The sequence below is a fragment of the Bipolaris oryzae genome (assembly GCF_000523455.1).
Source record: "Bipolaris oryzae ATCC 44560 unplaced genomic scaffold scaffold_213, whole genome shotgun sequence".
In the NCBI taxonomy this organism is placed as follows: Eukaryota; Fungi; Ascomycota; class Dothideomycetes; order Pleosporales; family Pleosporaceae; genus Bipolaris; species Bipolaris oryzae.
In genome coordinates this window covers 18,006-38,358 of record NW_006911489.1, presented here as the reverse complement: position 1 = coordinate 38,358, position 20,353 = coordinate 18,006, and the positions used below count along the sequence as shown (strand labels likewise).

The following is a 20,353-nucleotide window of genomic DNA, read 5'->3' as shown; positions in this document are numbered from 1 at the left end:
AGTGTCCTCTATCATCAGCCGTGTCTAGCCACAGCGAGATGCAATCCGTGGCGCTGATAGGTGCTGCATGGCAGGCAAAGTATCGGTTGTGACAAGCAAGTAAGATTGTTGGAGACGTAAGCGTTCGTCTTTGTTTAGGCGAGAGATCGAGTAAGCCAATCCGGCAGCTTCTTTGCCAGAGACCAGCAAGTGAGCTTGTCCTCGTAAGGTAAGGGTATAGGTGTCAATACAGACTATTCAAAAAGCGCTGAGGGGGAAAGGAAAGTCTGGGTTGTGCTCGGAGAGTGAATTGTCCCGAAGATCTGCATTAGTGCATGGAGACAGCGGGTGAATGAGTAAGGAGGCAGCTTTACATATAGTACCCACTGGAACACGAAGTCTTTGAATGTATAGTATCTAGTTGGGAACATGACTTCGTATTTACTGCTTGCTTTTTCGGAAATATTCACGTTTTCTGTATGCCAAGTCTCAGTGAAATCCTTTACAGTCATGCAACTCGGATTTGCGCTTGCCGGCCTGGAGGCTTCAGCTAGCAATGCCACAGTAACACTGCTTTCCACCCATGCATCCACTATACAGTGACACTATTCCAACCACGCGTCGATAGCCGCCATCGTATCGAGGCAGGACTAGAGCTTCTACACGAAGAGCATTCCTCTATGCTCCTTGGGAACCATGAATCTATTCGGCGACACCCCTGGAACGCGTGTGCTCTCACTGGTGTCAGCGAGCCCCATTGAAACGCAGAGCCAAGGGGGGCCAAAACTGCCAGTCATGTGTCACTTTGATCAAATCATATGACGGCCCTGCTTATCACTCGCATTCGGATAACAATCCTCCCCGTCTCTGACCTGCACAATCATCCCAGTAGATACGCTTCTGGAACCATCCAGATTGACGATGCCTTTCTGCGCGCAAGGCTACGAGGTTGCAGAGAGCGAAGCCACTGCCTTTAGGTCTCGTTGCCTATGCTGTAACACGCCAAAAGACAGTGAAGCTGCCACTTCTTCCTGTCTATCTACCGGATTCCAGGAAAGTCCAGAACAAAGCCACCATCTTCTCATCCCTACCCACGAGGCTACACTACACATCCACGCAGTCCCTCTCCCTAAGCGCACGCCATCCCTCAACCATCCACTCAACGCCTCCATACCCTCTCCAAATCCCCTACTCCTCGGCGCTTCTTCTTACCCACTCAGCCACATATCCATGCAATCCTTCCGCCTTTCATCCCTCAATTCTCCACTCCTCGGCGCTTCTTCTGCTCACCCTCGCCTCGCCTCCCTCGCCATACCCTACCCTACCCTACCCTACCTCGCCACAACCTCCCCACAGCCTAGCCCCAAAAAGTCCAGCCCCAAAGTCCCTCTCCTCGCTCGCTTACAAGTCCATTTCCAACTGCAACCCACCACCTCGATGCGTGAATATGCAACCCTCTACTGCATACGTGTAACACCAACATGCATCGCATATCCATTCCCACTTTTACTCGCCTCCCGAGTCCGGATCAATCACATTAAGCGCGAGGGCGTAAGTAGCCCTTGATTGGGTGCTCATAATATGGATTAGATGGGAGGGGTGGGGACAAGGGAAACGCGTGGGGCTGACCTTTTCTTTTCTTTTTTTTTTCGTTGCCTGTTTTGCCTGCTTGGTTTTTGATTCGGTTGGGCAGGGTAAGGGAAGAGGGAAGAGGGGGGGTGGGGGAGTGATGTGACGGGCAGCGGACAAAGAAGGTAGAGTAGGAGGATGGGGTTTGTTTGGGGCTACTGAGAAAGGTAAAGTATCTGGTCCCTTCCCCCCCCCTTCCCTACTCCTACTCCTCTTCTTCTCCGACTTTCGGCTTTTTGAAGTGTGGGGCGTGTGCGCGGATCTTGGGCCGAGCGGGCGTGAAGGTTGAGGGTTTTTGCTTCGTCCGAGGTTTGTGAGCGGTGGTTGATAGTCGTGAGTTTGAGTGGGATAAGGAGGCTCTTCTTCCCATCACAATATCATCATAACTCAATGAACACCTGTTAGAAGTAGACAGACACTTGTCACTCTAAGCACGCTTAGAAAAGGAATATAGGGTTGATACAAATGCAGGGCACACGAGTAACAAAGCCGCTAAAGTAGCCAAACTGCCAAATAAACGAATGCAAGTACATTTTGAAATACGAACTTTACCTCCCGGCCCGGTTTCCCCCCCATTTGCCCCATATCCCGTTTCCCCTCTTCCTACCTTAGCCCAGGCAAAAAACCAAGTTGACAACGTCGATAAGCCACTATGACCACCAGCTTTCCAAATGATAACAGCAAAAAAACAACCACCAAAAAAAGGAGTGACTATTGTCGATCACGAAAAGTCGTAACTCGAGCGTTTGAATTCCAAATTCCCATCAACTTAATTCAATCTCTCGCGCCAATTTCAGATGAACTCGAGCAAACATAGCTCAAGGCGAGAGATACGAGCCACTCATTCAAGAAGTGATACTCTGATTCATCTGCGTGCCCAAGCTACGATAGTGGCTTGCTGGCGGCGGCGTCTGCGCAGAATTCATATATCCAGTAATCGTCCTGAGCGCAACCTCGGAGCAGTCTTCTTTTGCCTGAGAAAGATAGTCGCCATCGTACCAGAAGCGAGCTTGGTATTCGGTGCCGCTGACAGAGACCATGGTGGTCCATGCAGTTCGACCTCCTGGCCTGGTGTGTTAGTTGCTTCTCTTAACAAGCTTGGGGGTTGGATGCTGAAGTAGAAATATGGTGGTGCTGCAAATTTTCAGGGGAAGGTGGGTAAGAAGGGCCGCCGTACCTCGGCGATCCGAAAGATCCGTATAAATTGGCTCTGGTATACCGCGGACCAGACAATGCTCTGAGCGGGCATGTTAACAGGCGACTGTGTGTATGTGTGTCTGTGCAATGCAACAGACTGAGTGGGGGTAGATGGAATACCAACCTCGAAGACGTTGTGACCACGAATCCGGGCTCGTCATTGTAGGCAGGCGTATCAGGTGGAACAGATGTGGTAAGAGGCACTTGAAAGAAGACAATAAGAGGGAGCAATGCTTTGTGAGCAAGAGGATGGACAGAGTGTGGGGGAAGGAAAGTTTGATACACCAGGGCTGAGCGATGCTCGGAGAGGTTGTCAAAAAGGGCTACTTATAACCCGGCCGACATGGAGACAGAGGCTCGATGAGTAGCAGAGCGACAGGCGGTGGCAGCAGTGAGTAACAGAGATTCGCGGCAGGCTGCTTCGTCAGTCATACTCTCTTCTAACCTGTGATGCACACAACTGCTAGGAGCCGTCGAGAGCCACCTGGTTCAACGGGGGCACAGCGAACTTTTTTGCACCCGCTCAACGAAACCCAAGGCATTGGGTCGAGAGGCGCCCTCTAGAGCGGGCCGATGGGGTATGCGAGAACCAAGAACATGGCTAAGGCGAAGCGCAGCCGAATCCTGCATGCGGAGAGTTGATGGATTGCGTGGGTACAGCTCAGGTGAGCAACCATGGCCGTGGAGAGCGCGGTTGGCAGTACCCTGAATGGGGCAAGGGCTGCATGCAGCATACGCCCGTTCAAAAAGCTGTCAGTTGGGGAGTTTGCTGAGGGTTATTCTGGAACTGGAGCCCAAGAGATTCCATTGCGTATGCACATGGCTGCAAGGCATGATGCTAGTGGGAAGCCAGCTCACCATGCAGCAGTAGCCAGAACCCCCGTCACGGTCGTCGGCATAGAGGGCAGCCATGATATCATAAGCCGAAGATTTTCAGCGATATTAACAATATGGCCTGGGGCAAAGGTGAGCGGGCAGCGACGGGCAGACATGGGATGGGGATTGTGAGGCGAGTGGCGGGTGCTTTGGTGACGGCGGACGGCGTCTAACGACAACTTGCATGTGGAGAGACGGAGCGGTTCGCACTTACTGGCTTGGCATGACATGCATGGTGCCCACGGAATCAGCTGTCACATGGCAACAGAGGTAAACGGGTACCTGCTTGGCTGTTTGCCCTCTGTCCGGTGCAATCACCATCATGAAAGCAAAAGCCAACATGTATCTGAAGCCTTACGTTGTGGCATTGCAGTGCTTGGCGATGCGCTTCACACCTTGCCCGTGACACCTGGTGCGAGGTGCTACAATTCCCACCACAAGCCTGTCAAGACTGCTCAGCCAGCACCAAAGCCTCACTTCGCATCAATGCAGGCTTTCCAGTCCGACGCGTAAGCAAACATCACAACGAATGTACCATCAGTCTACTCTTCAGCGTATGCGCGTGTGCAAAAGCCTCACTGCGACCCTGGGGCGTGCCCTGCATATCCACACGCCAGCAACACAGAAAACAAAACAGAACAGTCTCACACGTGGCGGGCATTGGACCAAAAATAGCAGAGGGAAACGGGCCCTAGTTTCATTATTCGTTCCAAATAATTGGTGGTATCGTTAACGTGAATCCAAAACATGTATCGATCCAAGGAATAGAGTGGCTGTTCGTAACCAAAAAAAAACATAACTCGAGAATCGTCTCAACGCGCTCAAGTCCCTGGCGGGAATGGTATCCTGTGAAACCCACGCTCAACAAATGCAGCAAACTCATGACGCAATCCGTGCCGCGGTCAAAGGGACCATGCGCATACCAAACATCAAACAAGACAAAAATAAGCACAAAAGAAAATTGACAACCAGCCCTGTAACAACGACCGCTGTCCATCGGATCCTGTCCCAACAGAACAGTTCTGACAGCTCCGTCGTACGTGTACCATTAGATGATGCGTCTATCCTTACGGTTGCAGGGATGTGCGCCAACGCAGCGGGCCTCGAATGAACAACTGTGAAGCACACATCAACGAGGTCGACGCCTCACGTCGCGACACGACGCACAGCCGCCGGTGGTGTCGGTCTCTTGGCTGTGCTACCGTCGTGCTGCTTTCGGTTGAAGACTTCATCAATTAACCGCTTGGGGCCAATGTACTCCAAATTGGCCATCTTGAAAGATGAGTTACGCAGCAGCGGAATATGCATGTGCGTAGTCTGCTTCGAGTGGAAACGTCGCTTGATGCAGTCATCCACAAGTGCCATTAGACCCGTTGCAACCACAACACTAGTTTATCAATGTTAGCTTGCTGCCTATCGTAGCGGCGGAGTCGAAGTCTGTGACTTACTCAGATATGTCCGAGTCGGAACTCAGGATCCGCTCGTCGGTGATGCGCATATAGCACGGGGGCACCCAGCCACCCCTCGCAGCCTCCTCATGCGCTTCGCTGGGCGTCACGCGCACAGGACAGATGTGGGCGAGCGGCTCCTTGTCGTTGTCGTCGCGGACCAAGTAGTAGGAAATGGATTCTTGCTGGCCTTCTTTCTTAATGATGCGTTTCCACGAATAGTCATTGCCCCAGTATTCAAACGCATATTTCTTGTACGACTTGGCGCCACGTCTCTTTACATCAATGTGGGCGTAGTTGGAAAACTCGAGCTTGATGGTATTCGTCGGAATCAGTGCCCGGCCTTTGGAGTAGCCCACGGTTTTGGGACGTGACTCAACTAGATCGTCGTCGTCATCATCATCGTCGTCGCGGCGAGTAATGTGGTGCATTGAGTCATATCCCGAGTCTGCTCGCTTCAGGCCTGCTGATGTCGAGGGGCGGGGTTCGGATTTGACAAGGCTAGCGAGGGCTGTGCTGGCACGCTGCAGCACTGGCCGCATCTCGGTGGCAGGCTTTTGGTACTTGCGTGTTGAGTGGCAAACCTCACGGCCAGAGTCTCTGCAGTAACGACGAAGCGAGAATTGACGAGTGCGGAGGTCCTGCATGCGGAGATGGAAGAGAGTGTAGCTCTGTTTCCGGTGGGATCGATCCTCGACCTGTGTGTCTACCCTCAGGTTCATGTTTCCATCAATCGTCGAGTCGTCATGTCGTATTGATATGCGTTTTGAGGTGGGGAAGAGCTCTCCAAAGTCGCGGGGTGTGGTGGGAATGGCATCGCCGCCTAGCGGCTCATGGCGATATACGGGGACATCGTAATCTGGCATGCCTTCGAAATCATCGGCGAGATCCTCTTCTGATGTCGACGCATATGTGTCGACTGATGAACGTGGAGGAAATTGCTGGTAGGGCTCGACTTGGTGTTGAGGCGTAGCGTAATCATGTTCCTGATAGCGTCCTTGTATGCGGCCATGACATGTTTCGCTGTAAGCTAGAGACGGTCTCCGGCCGCTGTACTCTGTTGGGGCTGTTTCGTAGGAACGGTCGCTGTGTTCGCTGCGACCTGAAGTGGTACTGTTGCTGGACTGATACTGTCGCCAATGCCCGGATGGCGCCATGACGTGATGTATGTGGTGTGGGTGTGTGTGTGATGTGACGTGTCGGCAGCCACGCGATCAAAGGGATACTCGGGAGCAGAGGCGGATGGGGGGGTGAATAGATGGTTTATTGTGTTTGAATGGCGTTATAGTGCAACGCAGACAAGCGTATACATAGACTACGAGAGACTGGGGCCTGGAGTGAAGCAGGCGGCGCAGCGATCTGAGACAGCTGACGGAAGGGTGACCTGGCACAAGGCGGGCGCAAGGGCCGAGGGGGGGGGATTAATACAAAGTGCAGGCTGTGGGTGAGAGAGCAGCACGAATGGAGGCGCAGCGCATAGCGTGCGTGGGTGGGATGAGGAGGATGGGGTGGGTGAGAGAGGGAGTGGTGAGTGGTGTGCTCGCGGGGTTCTGGATGCCTCGAGGCCGGTTGATCGTTCCCAATGCGGTCGATCAGCGTCAACCAAGATGGCTGCAAAGCACTGCAACCTGCGCGCAGCGCGCTGCACACGCTTAATAGGCCTTGGCTGCTTGCAGCTAATCGTCGGCCCTCGTCAGCGCCGTTGGCAACCATCTACTAGACATCTAGACCTCCTAGGCCATCTGACTTTGCCTGCATCGGGTCCGTTGCAGCGCCCTCGGCGAATCGCTGCAGTCCGCTGACCCTCCTCCTCCACCAACCTTGTCCAACGCCCACGCGCGCCATGGCAACCGGCCGAGTGTGAGTGCAATTGAGTCTGAGTGCTCCATACCAACTCGCGACGCCTCCTGCACCGTCTGCAGCATCCGCAACCACAGCCCGCCGTTAAAACAAAGAGGAAACGCCCAGCAAGCACTCCGCGGCGACACGGCCAACCGAGGAGCCAGCAAGCCAGCAAGCCAGCAACCTCCATGTTCGGAACCGCACTGGCTGTGCGAAACGAGCTCTCGGTCGCCCATCGGATCCGGGCACTTACGGGACGCTCCTTGGTGGCTGATCCTCCCACGTGTATCGATATTTCATGCTGTTTCTCCATGCCCTGTCCCGGTTGTCAGCAGACAATGGTGAGACTCGTTCCGTTGTGGCATTTAGCCATCATATCGATTCCGATGCCGACGTCATATCCCACGCCCTTGGATTACATACAATTGTACGTACGACTATGACTATGTAGTATATGCGATATCTGCCATGTATGTACGTACTCGGTTACGGTATGTTGCGGCAGCTGTCGGCTTGCAATTGCATATTCCCTGGGTCGCGGCCGAGTATGCAACCGCCTCTCTGACGCAACGAGGCTGGACGCTGCCTTGACAAGGACCAGCCTCCATCCAACCCATCCAACTACGGCCGCTAGCTGCCTGACCCATTGCCCAGTGACTGAAATCCCCCACGACGGGTGAACATGATCGTCACGGAGATCGAAGATGGTGAGCGACAACATTGCAGGTCCCTGGCACAAGTGCAACGAAGCCGTTGGGCATCACTCGCGCCATTCTTGCTTTGCTTGTCGAATGCCAGCGTCGCTGGATACTCTAGGGCTTGCTGTGTGGCAACCTGGCGCACCACACGTGATTATACGATAAATGTATCCCCACACACCTTTTCTTTCTCTGCGCCACCCATACTGTTTGATTGCATCACTTTGCAGCCTTTTGTCTCTCCTTTTTTTCTTCCTTTTTTCCGTTCTGCATTCTACCCCAGGATGAAAAGGTGACCAGGCTGCACGAATTGTGGAGCCAATCAAGGCGGGGTACGTGGTGGCTTTGAAGAACAAGTACGACGCAGCGACAACAATAACGACAACAAGTCATAATCCAATTCACACGTCATGTCCGAAAAATTTGCTGTAATCAAACTTCACAGCTCACAATCAAGATGCCGAGTCAGGCATCAATACAAAACTGGCTTCTTGATAGGCTTGTTCCATGTTTGCGCCCCTGGATGCATCTTTTCCCACTTCCTCGGCTGTTTGGGTTAAGCGCACTGCCAGCGCTTCAGTCACGTGCCTCCCAAGGCTTCTAGACGTTTTGCTGCCCTTCCAGAAACGGCAATCACCAATGTCCCCACCATTCCATGTTTTTACCATCAAGGCAGAGTACGTACGTATGTAGTAATTGTACATGGCCCTAGGTCCAATTACTAAGAACACACCCTCCATCACTCCGCTCGAACCCTTCCCACTCCCATACACATACCCGTCCGAGTGAGGCGGAGCCGGTACCCGTCTGTCCATGCAAGCCCCACCTTTGCTCCAGCTCCCGGCGACAGATGGAAAAACAGGAAATCACCTTTCAAGACCATCTTCACATCGCACACAAAAACATCACAGCAAGTACAGTCATGGGAGAAATGTTGCGCGCAAGAGTCTATATCATTTCCCAGCTTGGTACTACGACTGACCAGTGCCGCTTATTGACTTGTTGATATCGTCAATCGTCGTCGTCATCGTCAATCCGCTCGCATCACTCAAAGTCGGACTTGGCGGCTAGGCCAAGCGTTTACAGCTGGCCAGACTTCTCAATCTTGACCTCCTTGCTGGTCTTGCCAGTTTGAGAGCCAACCTTCTCAACAGCCTGAACAACGTCAAGGCCCTCGACAACCTTGCCGAAGACGACGTGCTTGCCGTCCAACCATGAGGTCTTGACAGTGCAGATGAAGAACTGGCTGCCGTTGGTACCTAGCCGATCCGGTTAGCTTGCTCTGTCCACGTACAGACAACATTGTAAACATACCAGGTCCAGCGTTGGCCATGGAGAGGATACCGGGTCCAGTGTGGCTTAGCTTGAAGTTCTCGTCCTCAAACTTGTCGCCGTAGATGCTCTCACCACCGGTGCCCTGCGCTACGTCAGCCAGCTGCTCTTCGTTGACAGACTCGGTTATAGCAATTACGTACGTTGCCGCGGGTGAAGTCACCACCCTGAAGCATGAACTGGGGGATGACGCGGTGGAAGACGGAGCCCTGGTAGTGGAGGGGCTTTCCAGACTTGCCGGTACCCTTCTCACCGGTGCAGAGGGCGCGGAAGTTCTCAGCAGTCTGTCAATGGCGGTTAGTTGGCGGCTCGCTACTTGCAACATTCGGAAAAACTAAACAAGATCGATGGTGAAGATTCTGACGGCGGGGTACTCACCTTGGGGACCTGGTCCGCAAAGAGCTCCATGACGATCCTGCCAGCGGGCTGGCCGCCAATGCTGACGTCGAAGAAAACACGGGGGTTGGACATTTTGATGGGAGTAGGGTTTGTATGTGCAAACAAGTGTGTGTGTGAAGATGGAGTGTTGTTGAACAAAGTGATGAGGGGCAGCTTTTAAAAGATCAAGGGCGGGATGGAGGGGCAACGCTATAGCTCTGGCCGCAGAGCAACGATTGCTGCAGCTCCCGAGTGGGGCTGGTCACATGATTCGGCTTCTTACTGCTGACGGTGCTTCTGGGCGTTCGTCAATTGCGCTCCAATAGGACAGCGCTCGGGCTAAGAGGGGTAGAGGGGTACGCAGTACATGGAGGGGAACTAGCGTAGGAATGCACCGCCATGTCAGGGCAGACGTAGTCGGCATGTATAGGGTATGCTTGTGCATAGTTTCGCATCCTGGCCCTTCACTCCGCCATGTACGGAGCTCCGCATTCGTCTCCGCCCTCTGACAGCAGGCGACACGGACGTCCAGCACCATAGTCCTTGGGCTGGCAGAGGGCCATGGTCGGCCCAGCTCAGCTCAGCCCAGCCCAGCCCAGCATAGCGCCCCATGGCCGGCTCCTCACTGCGAATACGAGTAGATGGGACGATCTACATATCTAGCACCATTCGCGCTTGTCAAAATTAGCCATGCTACGGCCCTTTCCACTCTTTCACATTTCGGGACACAGAAACCATCAACACGAGCTTTAGTCAAGGGTCCAAAGAGATGCATTATAGCTACCCACTATGCCGACAAAGGAAATATGTGTCGCCGCACTAAAAAATAATAAAAAAAGAAACCATGGTTTACAAACGCCCAGCCACACTGCTGCACCCTTCAACAGCTTCAGTACACGGGTATCAAACAATATCTAAGGTTGCTCCAAAGCCTGCTCCATCTCAGCCTGTCGCGCAAACTCAGCGCGTTCCGCCTTATCCTTGGCCTCAGCCTCTGCCCACAACTGAATCACCTCCTGCTTGCGTTCTGCGCTTCTCGGCTCAAAGGCCATCTCCCACGGGTCTGGCTTAATGATGAGAAGCGAGTTGGACTTGTTGAGGGGTACCTCGATCTCTTGGCCGGAGACAGGGTCGATCTTGCGTTTCAGATTGAAGGCCCACATGAGCGCTCCGCAGCCTGTCACCGTCTCGTCCCGAGTAATGGACATACCTAGACATTGACGCTGACCCCACCCAAAGGACGTCATGCCCACAATGTCAGGGTACTTGGTCAATGGCGCTTGGAACGTAGGCCACTCAGGCTCCAGCCACCGCTCGGGACGGAACTCTTCGGGCTCGGGGTACTTGACGGGGTTGCGGAGAAAGGCATAGTCAAGAGGGAGAATGCGTGTACCTTTGGGGATAAAGTAACCGTGGAACCAATCGTCTGCTTCGGCTTCGTGCGCAACGCCTATTCTCCCGGTTAGTGCAAATGCAGTCGACTTAAGCGAACTGACATACCAGTTGGAACAGTGGGCTTCCATCTCATTGTCTCCTTGATACACGCGCGCAAGATGGGAAGGTTTGGCAAGTCAGTAACAGAGGGAGGCTTGTCGCCGCAAACACGATCAATCTCGTTCTGGCACTTGATCTGCCACTCTGGGTGGTGTACCATGCTGATCAGGAAGTAGTAAATCGGTCCGGTAACAGTAAAGATGCCAACGAGCGCCATCATTCCAATGACACACGAGGCCTCGTAATCGCCAGAGATGTTTGACTTTTCGGCTGTCTCGAGGTAGTTCTTGGTGAAGCAGGCTCGTTGTTGGCCCTTCTCCATCTTCCTCTTAGTGTTCTGTAGGCATTCCATGAAAAAGGCTTGCTGGTCGTCATGGCGCTTGCGTTCACGAATTTTCCACGGGTTGATGGGCTCGGGCAAGTAGTCCCAAAGAGGAGTAAGAACGTTGGTGATTGGACCGGCAGGGGACATTTGAGTAAGCAGACCCCACGCGCTAGGGGTAAGAGGGGTACTAAGTGAGGCATCATCCCATGTCAGTTGGCACATGACCTTGGAGCACATGTCCTCAAGGGAGGCAGCGAAGTCATCGGGGTTCTCGAGAAGCCTAGCCATCCATCGCTTGGCCTCGAATTCCATAATACCATTATACTGCACATTGGTTGCGCCGGTCAGATAAGAGTGTGTAAACTTTCGCTGACGAGCCCAGTACTCTATTGTCTTGTCAGTCCGATTCATCCTTCGCCCGCTAGGGGTCAACGTACGATTCTTGCCCATAAGGGGCAGATACTCCATGGACCCAAATGTGCTCTTCGCATCAAACAACGACTTGATTTCCGGTCGGTCTGAATACACCTTGGCTTTCTTCACCAGCATTTCCTCAGCAAGCTTTTCGTCTGAGATGATGACAAAGTTGTCGCCCAACATCTTGGTCCGATAGATGGGGCCATACATGTCCGACCACTCCTTGAACTTCAGCCACATAAACTCGATAGGAAGGTCATGAATACGACCAATCCACGGGACCAGCCGTGGTCCAGGCATGTTCTGAACATTGTATCGCTTGTCGTACTTGGCGACAGCGTCCAATACAGCGTATACGACGAGGCCAGCAACGGCTACGCCAAGCGCATACACCGTGAAAGAATGCATGTCGGTAACGCAACTGTGGTTAAGGAGAGTGTCGAAAGGTATGGGTCAAATATGGTAGGCGTCGACAGCTGGCAGCCAAGCCTCGAGAACGAAAACAGGTACGAGAACGGGAAGTAAATGAGGACACACTGACAACGACCAAAGACGCGTGAGAAGCCTGGTAGATATCACACCACAGCTGTCAGGTACACAATCCGTTCTCCGGCTCCCCAGGACGTGCTTTATGTACAAGCATACAGGGACTGATAGTGGGATGAGACGATCCATGACCCTACATCCATCGGCGTGAACATAGGCATCACCGATATGGCCTAAGTTTCGCTTCGAGGGACAGACATCATGCTGTCCAATGGACATCGATGGAAATATGCCGAGCCAATATTTGGTCAGGACCCCACGACAACAACATCCTTGCCCACTCGACATCCTGATACCCCAAACAATGGAAAATGTCAAGGTCGGTGCTGACGAACACCGACTTATGACACGTTGAGATGGTTCAGATTAGGCCCAGGATGTCTGAGTGGGCCCAAAGAGAATAGAGATCGTCATGGACTAAGCGCTGATGCTTGGAATTGAACGTACCAGACCAGCCAAGCATAGCCACGAGGACTAGATGCGAGTGACGAAACATCATTCTACCAGCCGATCCCCTGTTCCCCTACTTTTTACGAGAAAGCCACGGCCTCTTGCCCCCCCGAAAAGGCAGCCTTGCCATCTGCAACAAGCCCTGCTATTGGGCATCGGAAACATTGGTCACGCCGCTGCATCCTCGCCGAGGCTTGACATTGTCTAGATTTTCTATTCAAGTATCACGACGTATTTTCGGGCGCCATATTATGTACCAAGTCATGCCCTGACACTCTGCAAGAGCGTGGCACGTCGTGTACTGAGCCTACCCCGATCCCCCTTTGGCAGATGTAGGTCTCTTCGGCCTTGAATCCTGCGCAGAGATATGCAACACGGCTCGCTTGAATGTCATGACGTCTCCAATAGCTATGCACGGAAAACTAGGGGTATCATTAGGGAAGGTGGTTGAAACCAGCCATAATAAAACGGCTTTCAAATCACATGGGTGGCGGTGGCCTGCCGTCTGCAAACCATCATAGGTTGCGGTGACCCCACAGCATCTGACAAGCGTCTGCATCTTACATGGGAGGCTTGATAAATCACTTTTCTTAGAGTTGATTTAGTGTACCGTCGACAAGCTTGGCTTCCGGAGTTTGCGGGGAACCATAGCGCTGCACGCACACACACACGGGCGCAAAGCACTCCCGGGAGTTTCTAGTTAGCGTCATCACTATCGGACGTAGCGCAAGCTCAACAGACCGCGTTCCTGACATCTGCCGCTAAAGGTGTTGATGCTTGCATTGCGTGACTGTCGTCGTGCGATCGCAAAAGAATGTATGTTTGAAGCTGACCGACCACCCGGACATCCGAGCACCTTCGGCAACCCTCGCTGGTACCCCAACGGACAATGCCAGCACAGCGAAGATTCGACGTGTATGAAAAGCAGGCATGTTGGGGCTCATGCCGGCTTCGACGACACTCCCTCTCTCACCCTCCCTTTACAATCTTACGAAATAAATCGCCATCATGCCTCACGCACTCACCTCCCGTGACTCGACCATGGAGTCGAAGCCAATAGGGTCTTATCCCAAGACCGGCATCGATGTCCTGATTGTTGGGACTGGTCTTGCTGGCCTAGTTGCCGCCCTCGAGTGCACGCGCAAAGGCCACAATGTACGAGTTTTGGAGAGGAATGCCGACATTAACACAGCTGGTGAGCAGGCACCTAAGGGTCTAGCGTAGAGCATATTGCTTATGGTCAACTTCAGGTGACATGTATTTCATGGGTCTCAGCGCGACACGTTTCCTAAAGCACTGGCCTGAACTTCTCAAGGAGTACAAGAAAATCTCACTTCACAATGCCTGGATCGAGACCTTCAAACACTCGGGTGAGGTTGTTATCGGACCCAAGAAGGTCGCGGACCGTCTGCGTGCCCAAGGGCTGGACCCCGACACACCGCCTGGCGAGTTCCAGATGCGCCCGCTCGTGTACAAGATGTTTGTGAGCGCAGTAGAGAACCTTGGTGTCTCCGTAGAGTTCAACCGCAGGGTCATTGACTACTTTGAGGATGAGCAGACAGGGAAGGGTGGCTGCGTTACCGATGACGGCAAACGCTATGAGGCAGATGTTGTGATTGCAGCTGACGGTGTTGGTTCCAAGAGTCAGAAGCTGGTCGGCGGACAAGTGCGCGCAAGACCCTCAGGCAGGGCTATGTGGCGCGCTGCTTTCCCTAGGGAAGCCTTGGCCAAGGACCCCGAGGTTGAGGAGTTCTTCAAGATGATGCCCGGAAACGAGCCTATCGTGAGGACATGGCTAGGGTACGTAGCGATTTGCGACCCAGCATGCGACTGTTCTGACCTGCTCTAGCCCATCCACATACGCCCTTACTCTGTCCCGTGAAGATGTCATGGTGTGGATCATGAACCACGATGTAAGCTTCAGACTAAGCATCGCTAAGAAGCCTAACTAAAGTGTTTCAGGTTACTGGTACTGAAAAAGAAAGTTGGAGCAACACGATCGATAAGCAAGAGGTGCTCGACGGCATGGATACCATGCCTGGTATGGAGAAGATCAAGTGGGCGCCGATCTTCAAACAACTTGTCGAAGTAACACCTCCCAACACCATTGTCAACTTTGAACTGCTTTGGCGTAACCCCCAGCCAAGTTGGTGCTCCCCTGGTGCCCGCGTCATTCAGATCGGCGATTCCGCACACTCTTATCTCCCGGCCTCTGGAAACGGCGCGACACAGGCAATTGAGGATGCTATCTCAATAGCTTCGTGTCTCCAGATCGGCGGCAAGGAGAACATTCCTCAGTCTGTTCGTGTCCACATTCGATTCCGGTAAGCGCCTACTTTGTTTCCCCTAATCACATCTGCACTGAGACTGACTCGCAATCAAAGTTTCATTCGCAACTCTTGTGCTCAAAAGTTAGGCTTCTCTAATGCCGAGCTCCTCCAAGACACCGATTGGGATAAGGTTAAGTTAGACCCACGTCGTGCTGCACCTAAGCTGCCCAAGTGGGTGTGGGGCCATGACCCAGAGGCCTATGCCTACGAAAACTACGAGAAGAGTGCTCAGTCTCTAAAGGAAGGTATCGACATGAAGGATGAAGACAAGTTTGAGCCCAACTACCCCAAGGGATACAAGTACGAGCCCTGGAGCATTGAGAACATCATGGAGGACATGAGGGCCGGCAAGGCCATTGACCTCGGTGCTGGTGACTGGGAATAGCAAGGCTTCTGAGGCTTGTTTATGCGGTATACTCGCGGAGATTAGCCCTGCGTACTCAGAGTTTTGACATTTAGCCTAATGATAATGATATCGAATTGGTACTACTTAATCAGCGTCTTTTGCATCCTTGTACCAGCACCGTGTACTACAAGCAATGCTTTAACGAGATGATCCCAAAGTTTCCGTCACGCCTGGGGTACTTTCCAGAACACTCGTACATCGCCATGCAGCCATAAGCACATGATCAGCGGGAGGGTCCGTTGGCTCGGCTATCTCTCCCACCAAATGGCCACTCTTCTGACTCGTTGGCGCTCATCCTTCGTATGCCCAACCCCCCTGCAACTCAGTATTCTCTGTAATCCCAAATCCCCAAAGCGTGCAGTCTTTACATCACAGTTACATTTCCACATCCACATGGGTCTCGGTGCGACACGACACACCACATTGTCCCTCGCTTACTTACTTTGCATATCAAATACCCTGCATGCATGTGCCTTCTGCCTCCCTTGCATATCCTGGAATGTCGTCGCCCTGGTCCCCCTTGTTGAATTCTGGTACGGGATTTCGGCTGGAAAGCGTGTCCCTATGCAGCAAGGCAAAAAGGCAAATAAGCCATGCAACACGATTCCCGTTGCGCAGATGAGCATACATACATACTCGCCCGTCATCGTGCCAGCAAAATCCTGTCTTTCTTTTCAAAAGGGAAAAATAGACAACAATTGCATAGCATCGTCTCAACTCGCAAAGGCACATGACCATTCGTCACCAGAACAAAAAGAAGCAAAAAAAAATACACACCCCATTCCCTCTCAATCAATTCCCATCTCACAATCGTGTAAGGGGGGGAAAATGAGATTCAGATTTCGAGGAAACTATTGCCATTCTAGCATACTACAATAACAGCCCTGTAAGGCAACTCTGTATCCCACCATTACCAACCACCATCTTCAATCCCAATAAGTAATCGCGCACCCTTGGAAAGTCCGAAGGGGGGAAAAAACCCTCACGGCTCTCCATCGGGAACTTTTTAGAACCCAGGAAATGCACACACACACACAGAGAGAGAGAGAGAGAGAGAGAAAGAGAGACACCCGCCCCTGTAGCGCAAGCGGGGGGGGGGCATGCGTGGTGCTCCGTGGAAAAGACCTAAGAAGAAGAAAATATATGATGACGTTTCCGATGGGTGGGGGAGTGGCGCTAGGGGATATGGAGAGGGGGGTGTGGGTTGCGCGGCACAGATGTGTTGCAGGGGGGTTTTATGTGGTTATGCGGAGAGGTCGGATGGTGGTATTTTTTATTTTTTATTATTATTGTTATTGCCTGACTTTGCTAGGGCTGGAAGGGTGGGTGGGGGTTCAAGATGCAGGAAGGGGGAAGGGGGAAAATTAAGGTGTGTGTGCTTTGTGTAGGAGGATGCGGATGCGGATTTTGAGGTGGATCGGGATCGAGATTAGGGTGTTTGTTGTGAGGAATTGGCATTGTTGGCAATGAGAGATTTGCTTTTTGGTTATGCGTAAGTGGGAATGTGATGAGGTGATGCCCCTCCCCCCCCCTTTGCCGGAGGGTCTGATGGATGCATGTGCACGTGATTCCCATGACGGAGTATTTGCCTGTCTCTGTGGATGCACATACTGTTTTTGATGTGCGACACGTGTTGAAAAAAAACATACAATGCTGATAATCAATCACATTGCCAGCGCAGCATCGGAATCACTCACCCAATGCGGTTTCCAGCCTCGTCTGCAACTCGTCTGCTTTCTTGCTATGCGTGAACTCCCTTACACTCTCTACTCTCCGTCCGTCCTTGCTCATCTTCACAAACAACACCGCTTCAGTCCACCACTCTGTGACCCCACTCTCCTGAAGTGCCCTTCCCTTATCCCCTTCTCCATTGATCTTCCCGCCCATCCGACAATGCGCAACAACAGTATCTGTGTCACGTGAGAAATGCACCGCTGGGCCGCCGTATCCGTCGTCTTGAGGCGTCACTTCGAAGCTATTGAAGACGTCAAACATGGCTTCCATGTTGCCTCGGAAGGCCCGGATAGGCAGGGGTGGGAGTCCCAAGTCAGAAGGTAAGGAGGAATGGGTGAAGTCGCGAGTGGCATGGGTGGTGAGCGCGTGGGAACGCAAAGTGGAGTAACTTCTTATGAAGGCGTTGAAGGTTTGCATGTGTGGCGTGTTTTCTTGAGATTGCGCTGGATACAGATAGTATGCTAGTGGTGCAAGGGTTGCAATGGCTGCAAGGGTCGCGGTTGCGAAGCGGATTTCTGCTTGCGAGAAGCGGAGGAGGTCTGCCATTTTCGATGGCTTTTGGAGTGTCGATACGTTGTTTGCGGATAATTTTTTGTGTTGTAAGCCTCCAAGCTACAATTTGGCTTCATTGCTAGGCCCATTGCAACAATGACCGTCCTAGTCTGTCACTGCTGGTAGCGTGGAGGATCGGTGTCGTCACTCAACTTCAGCTCTATCCGAACTGATCAACGAACCAAACTCCGGCAATTCACGTTGTTTGATCTGCATGCATATTCCACGCTTTTTCCATCTTTGCACGTGTATCTGCAACACCGGAAGTCAAACATGAAAAATCACGTATCGTCTGCGTCAACTGCCCTTGAGCACAGCCGTTGTCAGTGCATATGCAGTCAACCCTCAGTATCGGCGGGGGTTTCTCACCGACCCGACGCCACATGAAACCTTATGAGAACATCATTCATTCGCCCGTAGCCCGCACACTCTGCACATGAAAGTAGTGCACCTAGAATCACTGCCAGAAGAAACGGAGCGTCTTTGCGGGGCCGGTGGTCCCTACCTCTGTGCGACGCAATCACGTGAAAGTCCTACATGCATATCAGCGATGCTGCCACTACGTTTTCGGATTCATGATCCTCTCTTACTGCCACTTGATCTTTTGAGGCTTAAAAAGGCAATTTGACTTATTAGATTTATCACCAAGCCAAACTACAAGTTCGTTAACAACCAAGCATTTTCGCCATGGCCGCCACAAAAGCCATTCTCGTCACCGGCGCCACTGGCAAGCAAGGCGGTGCTGTACTCGAACAACTCGCATCGCATCCTTCCAGCTCACAATTCACACTTCTGGCCGTGACCCGTGATGCCAACTCGGGCTCAGCCAAGAAGATTGTCGAGCGCCATCCCGACGTCGAGCTCGTACAAGGCAACCTCGACGACCCCAAAGCGCTCTTCGCCTCCGCCAAAGCCGCGCTGAAGGAAGCCGGCAAAGAAGAAAAAGTCTGGGGCGTCTACTCCGTGCAAGTCTCGCTCGGCAAAAACGTCACTCACGAGAGCGAAGTCGCGCAAGGCAACGCCCTCATTGACGAGTCCATTGAACAAGGCGTCACGCACTTTGTCTACTCGAGCGTTGACCGCGGCGGCAACGAGCGCAGCTTCGAGAACAAGACGCCCATCCCGCATTTCCAGAGCAAGTACGAGATTGAGCAACATCTCCTCGCGAAAGCGGGTAAGAACGGAGAAAACATGGGCTGGACTATCCTGCGTCCTGTGGCGTTCATGGATAACCTTACCCCTGCGTTTCCCACAAAGGTTTTCCTTGCTGCGCTGCGCGATACCCTGCAGGGAAAGTCGCTTCAGTGGATTTCGGTCGAGGACATTGGACTGTTTGGTGCGCGTGCGTTTGTTGATCATGAGGAGTGGAATGGGCGTGCAGAAGGTCTTGCGGGCAGCGAGTTGACCATGGATGAGATGAGTGGGTGCTTTGAGCGCGTTATTGGTAGCCCCCTCCCTGCGACCTACGGATTTTTCGGATCAACGCTCATGTGGGCGGTGACGGAGGTGAATGTTATGATTAGCTGGTTTGCGGCGGAGGGCTATGGTGCCGATATCAGCAAGTTGAAGAAGGAGGAGCCCAAGTTGTGTGATTTTGAGACTTGGCTTGCGGAGAGGAGTGGATGGAAGGACCAGGCTATCAAGAGGTAGTTATGTTGGCAGTTCTAACGGATAAGTGAATTTGGATGTTTCGGCAGGTCTTTGCCTGTATTAGTCTCTGAGGGTTATTTCCTTGTGTAGCAATGTTTGAAGTTCTTGAGTGCTCTGTCTCCTTCTATCTTTACGAATTCACATGTTCATTTCAAGACGAACACTCTAAAAGACATGCCCTCGAAATCCATTGACGGTTGCATGCCTCGTAAAAGACTCTAGGTATAGGAATACACACTCTCAGCATGAAGATAGAACGTCACAATACGCAAAATGACATCTCAGGCTCAAGGCGATAATGGAACGCTTTCATTCTTCTCATGCTAATCATTCGTAAAGTCCCACAGAGGACACATCCCATGGCTACAATCGAAAAGCCAGCCTTTTCCTCTCACCACACAACCCCCCAGCTCTTCATCCAACCCTCTACAAAGAAAGCAAGTTCCACAACGCCAAACCTCCCGCAACAACCGGCGTAACCAATCTCAACCTATTCCAGCTCGCCCATTTAGTCGCAATCTCTTGTGCCTCGCCCAACTCCTTCTCACTGCTCCGTTCCGCCAGCGCCTCCAACTTATCATTCAGCGGCTGCATGTTGATCGCCGAGTGCAGAATGGTTGTCAGATGCATCACCGCCGCAACACCAAACAGCCTCCAGTCGCTGCGCGCAAGCACACCCTCGCGGTACACAGAGTAACCCGCGTAGGCATACCCAAGGAAGCCGAGTGTGGAAATGGGACGGAAGAATTGGTTTCCTACTGTCCAGCAAAGCGGCCATTGGCGGCCAAGGAGGCGTGCGCGGTCTTTGTGGTCTTTTGAGCCCGGGGGAGGAAAGTCAACGAGGAGGGCGGGGACAGTCATGTAGGATTGTGTGATGGCATTTCCTGTGAGTTGATGTAAGTATTGATTTCTCCCTGCAGCAATTTGCGTGGAAAGGGCAAAATGTGACTGTACCGGCGAGGATAAAAGAGAATGTGATGCAGGTGCCTGCCACACTCTTGACATAGATGTTATCCGACATGATGGCAGTATCAATACTCTTGCTTTGTATCTTTCTTCAAAGCAACACG

The 20,353-nt window shown here is 52.5% G+C and overlaps 11 protein-coding genes across 11 annotated transcripts; 3 read left to right on the top strand and 8 right to left on the bottom strand.

The window, feature by feature from the left end:
- Nucleotides 1-900: 900 nt before the first annotated feature.
- On the top strand, nt 901-2,109 carry COCMIDRAFT_30234 (uncharacterized protein; the record flags this gene model as incomplete). Its single annotated transcript, XM_007694381.1, has 3 exons — nt 901-1,530; nt 1,782-1,917; nt 2,063-2,109. The coding sequence occupies 3 exons, from the start codon at nt 901-903 to the stop codon at nt 2,107-2,109; spliced, it is 813 nt and encodes a 270-aa protein (XP_007692571.1).
- A 344-nt stretch (nt 2,110-2,453) lies between these two features.
- Nucleotides 2,454-2,966, bottom strand: COCMIDRAFT_107556 (uncharacterized protein; the record flags this gene model as incomplete). The annotated part of the gene is made up of 3 exons (XM_007694380.1): nt 2,454-2,671; nt 2,786-2,845; nt 2,930-2,966. The coding sequence occupies 3 exons, from the start codon at nt 2,964-2,966 to the stop codon at nt 2,454-2,456; spliced, it is 315 nt and encodes a 104-aa protein (XP_007692570.1).
- Nucleotides 2,967-4,827: 1,861 nt separating this feature from the next.
- COCMIDRAFT_107565 (uncharacterized protein) lies at nt 4,828-6,286 on the bottom strand (the record flags this gene model as incomplete). Its single annotated transcript, XM_007694379.1, has 2 exons — nt 4,828-5,068; nt 5,130-6,286. 2 exons carry the CDS (start codon nt 6,284-6,286, stop codon nt 4,828-4,830), a joined length of 1,398 nt encoding a protein of 465 aa, XP_007692569.1.
- Nucleotides 6,287-6,845: 559 nt separating this feature from the next.
- On the bottom strand, nt 6,846-7,284 carry COCMIDRAFT_40839 (uncharacterized protein; the record flags this gene model as incomplete). Its single annotated transcript, XM_007694378.1, has 2 exons — nt 6,846-7,045; nt 7,125-7,284. 2 exons carry the CDS (start codon nt 7,282-7,284, stop codon nt 6,846-6,848), a joined length of 360 nt encoding a protein of 119 aa, XP_007692568.1.
- Nucleotides 7,285-8,749: 1,465 nt separating this feature from the next.
- Nucleotides 8,750-9,472, bottom strand: COCMIDRAFT_30232 (uncharacterized protein; the record flags this gene model as incomplete). Its single annotated transcript, XM_007694377.1, has 4 exons — nt 8,750-8,928; nt 8,984-9,086; nt 9,145-9,285; nt 9,380-9,472. The coding sequence occupies 4 exons, from the start codon at nt 9,470-9,472 to the stop codon at nt 8,750-8,752; spliced, it is 516 nt and encodes a 171-aa protein (XP_007692567.1).
- Nucleotides 9,473-10,293: 821 nt separating this feature from the next.
- Nucleotides 10,294-12,023, bottom strand: COCMIDRAFT_107561 (uncharacterized protein; the record flags this gene model as incomplete). Its single annotated transcript, XM_007694376.1, has 3 exons — nt 10,294-10,829; nt 10,880-11,584; nt 11,636-12,023. The coding sequence occupies 3 exons, from the start codon at nt 12,021-12,023 to the stop codon at nt 10,294-10,296; spliced, it is 1,629 nt and encodes a 542-aa protein (XP_007692566.1).
- An 812-nt stretch (nt 12,024-12,835) lies between these two features.
- Nucleotides 12,836-13,170, bottom strand: COCMIDRAFT_40836 (uncharacterized protein; the record flags this gene model as incomplete). Its single annotated transcript, XM_007694375.1, has 2 exons — nt 12,836-12,989; nt 13,028-13,170. The coding sequence occupies 2 exons, from the start codon at nt 13,168-13,170 to the stop codon at nt 12,836-12,838; spliced, it is 297 nt and encodes a 98-aa protein (XP_007692565.1).
- A 449-nt stretch (nt 13,171-13,619) lies between these two features.
- COCMIDRAFT_9293 (uncharacterized protein) lies at nt 13,620-15,326 on the top strand (the record flags this gene model as incomplete). Its single annotated transcript, XM_007694374.1, has 5 exons — nt 13,620-13,806; nt 13,862-14,411; nt 14,461-14,524; nt 14,574-14,935; nt 14,996-15,326. 5 exons carry the CDS (start codon nt 13,620-13,622, stop codon nt 15,324-15,326), a joined length of 1,494 nt encoding a protein of 497 aa, XP_007692564.1.
- A 1,710-nt stretch (nt 15,327-17,036) lies between these two features.
- On the bottom strand, nt 17,037-17,498 carry COCMIDRAFT_107550 (uncharacterized protein; the record flags this gene model as incomplete). The annotated part of the gene is made up of 1 exon (XM_007694373.1): nt 17,037-17,498. One exon carries the CDS (start codon nt 17,496-17,498, stop codon nt 17,037-17,039), a length of 462 nt encoding a protein of 153 aa, XP_007692563.1.
- Nucleotides 17,499-18,320: 822 nt separating this feature from the next.
- Nucleotides 18,321-19,283, top strand: COCMIDRAFT_40833 (uncharacterized protein; the record flags this gene model as incomplete). The annotated part of the gene is made up of 1 exon (XM_007694372.1): nt 18,321-19,283. The coding sequence occupies one exon, from the start codon at nt 18,321-18,323 to the stop codon at nt 19,281-19,283; it is 963 nt and encodes a 320-aa protein (XP_007692562.1).
- A 426-nt stretch (nt 19,284-19,709) lies between these two features.
- On the bottom strand, nt 19,710-20,304 carry COCMIDRAFT_107536 (uncharacterized protein; the record flags this gene model as incomplete). The annotated part of the gene is made up of 2 exons (XM_007694371.1): nt 19,710-20,167; nt 20,238-20,304. 2 exons carry the CDS (start codon nt 20,302-20,304, stop codon nt 19,710-19,712), a joined length of 525 nt encoding a protein of 174 aa, XP_007692561.1.
- Between the last annotated feature and the right edge of the window lie 49 nt (nt 20,305-20,353).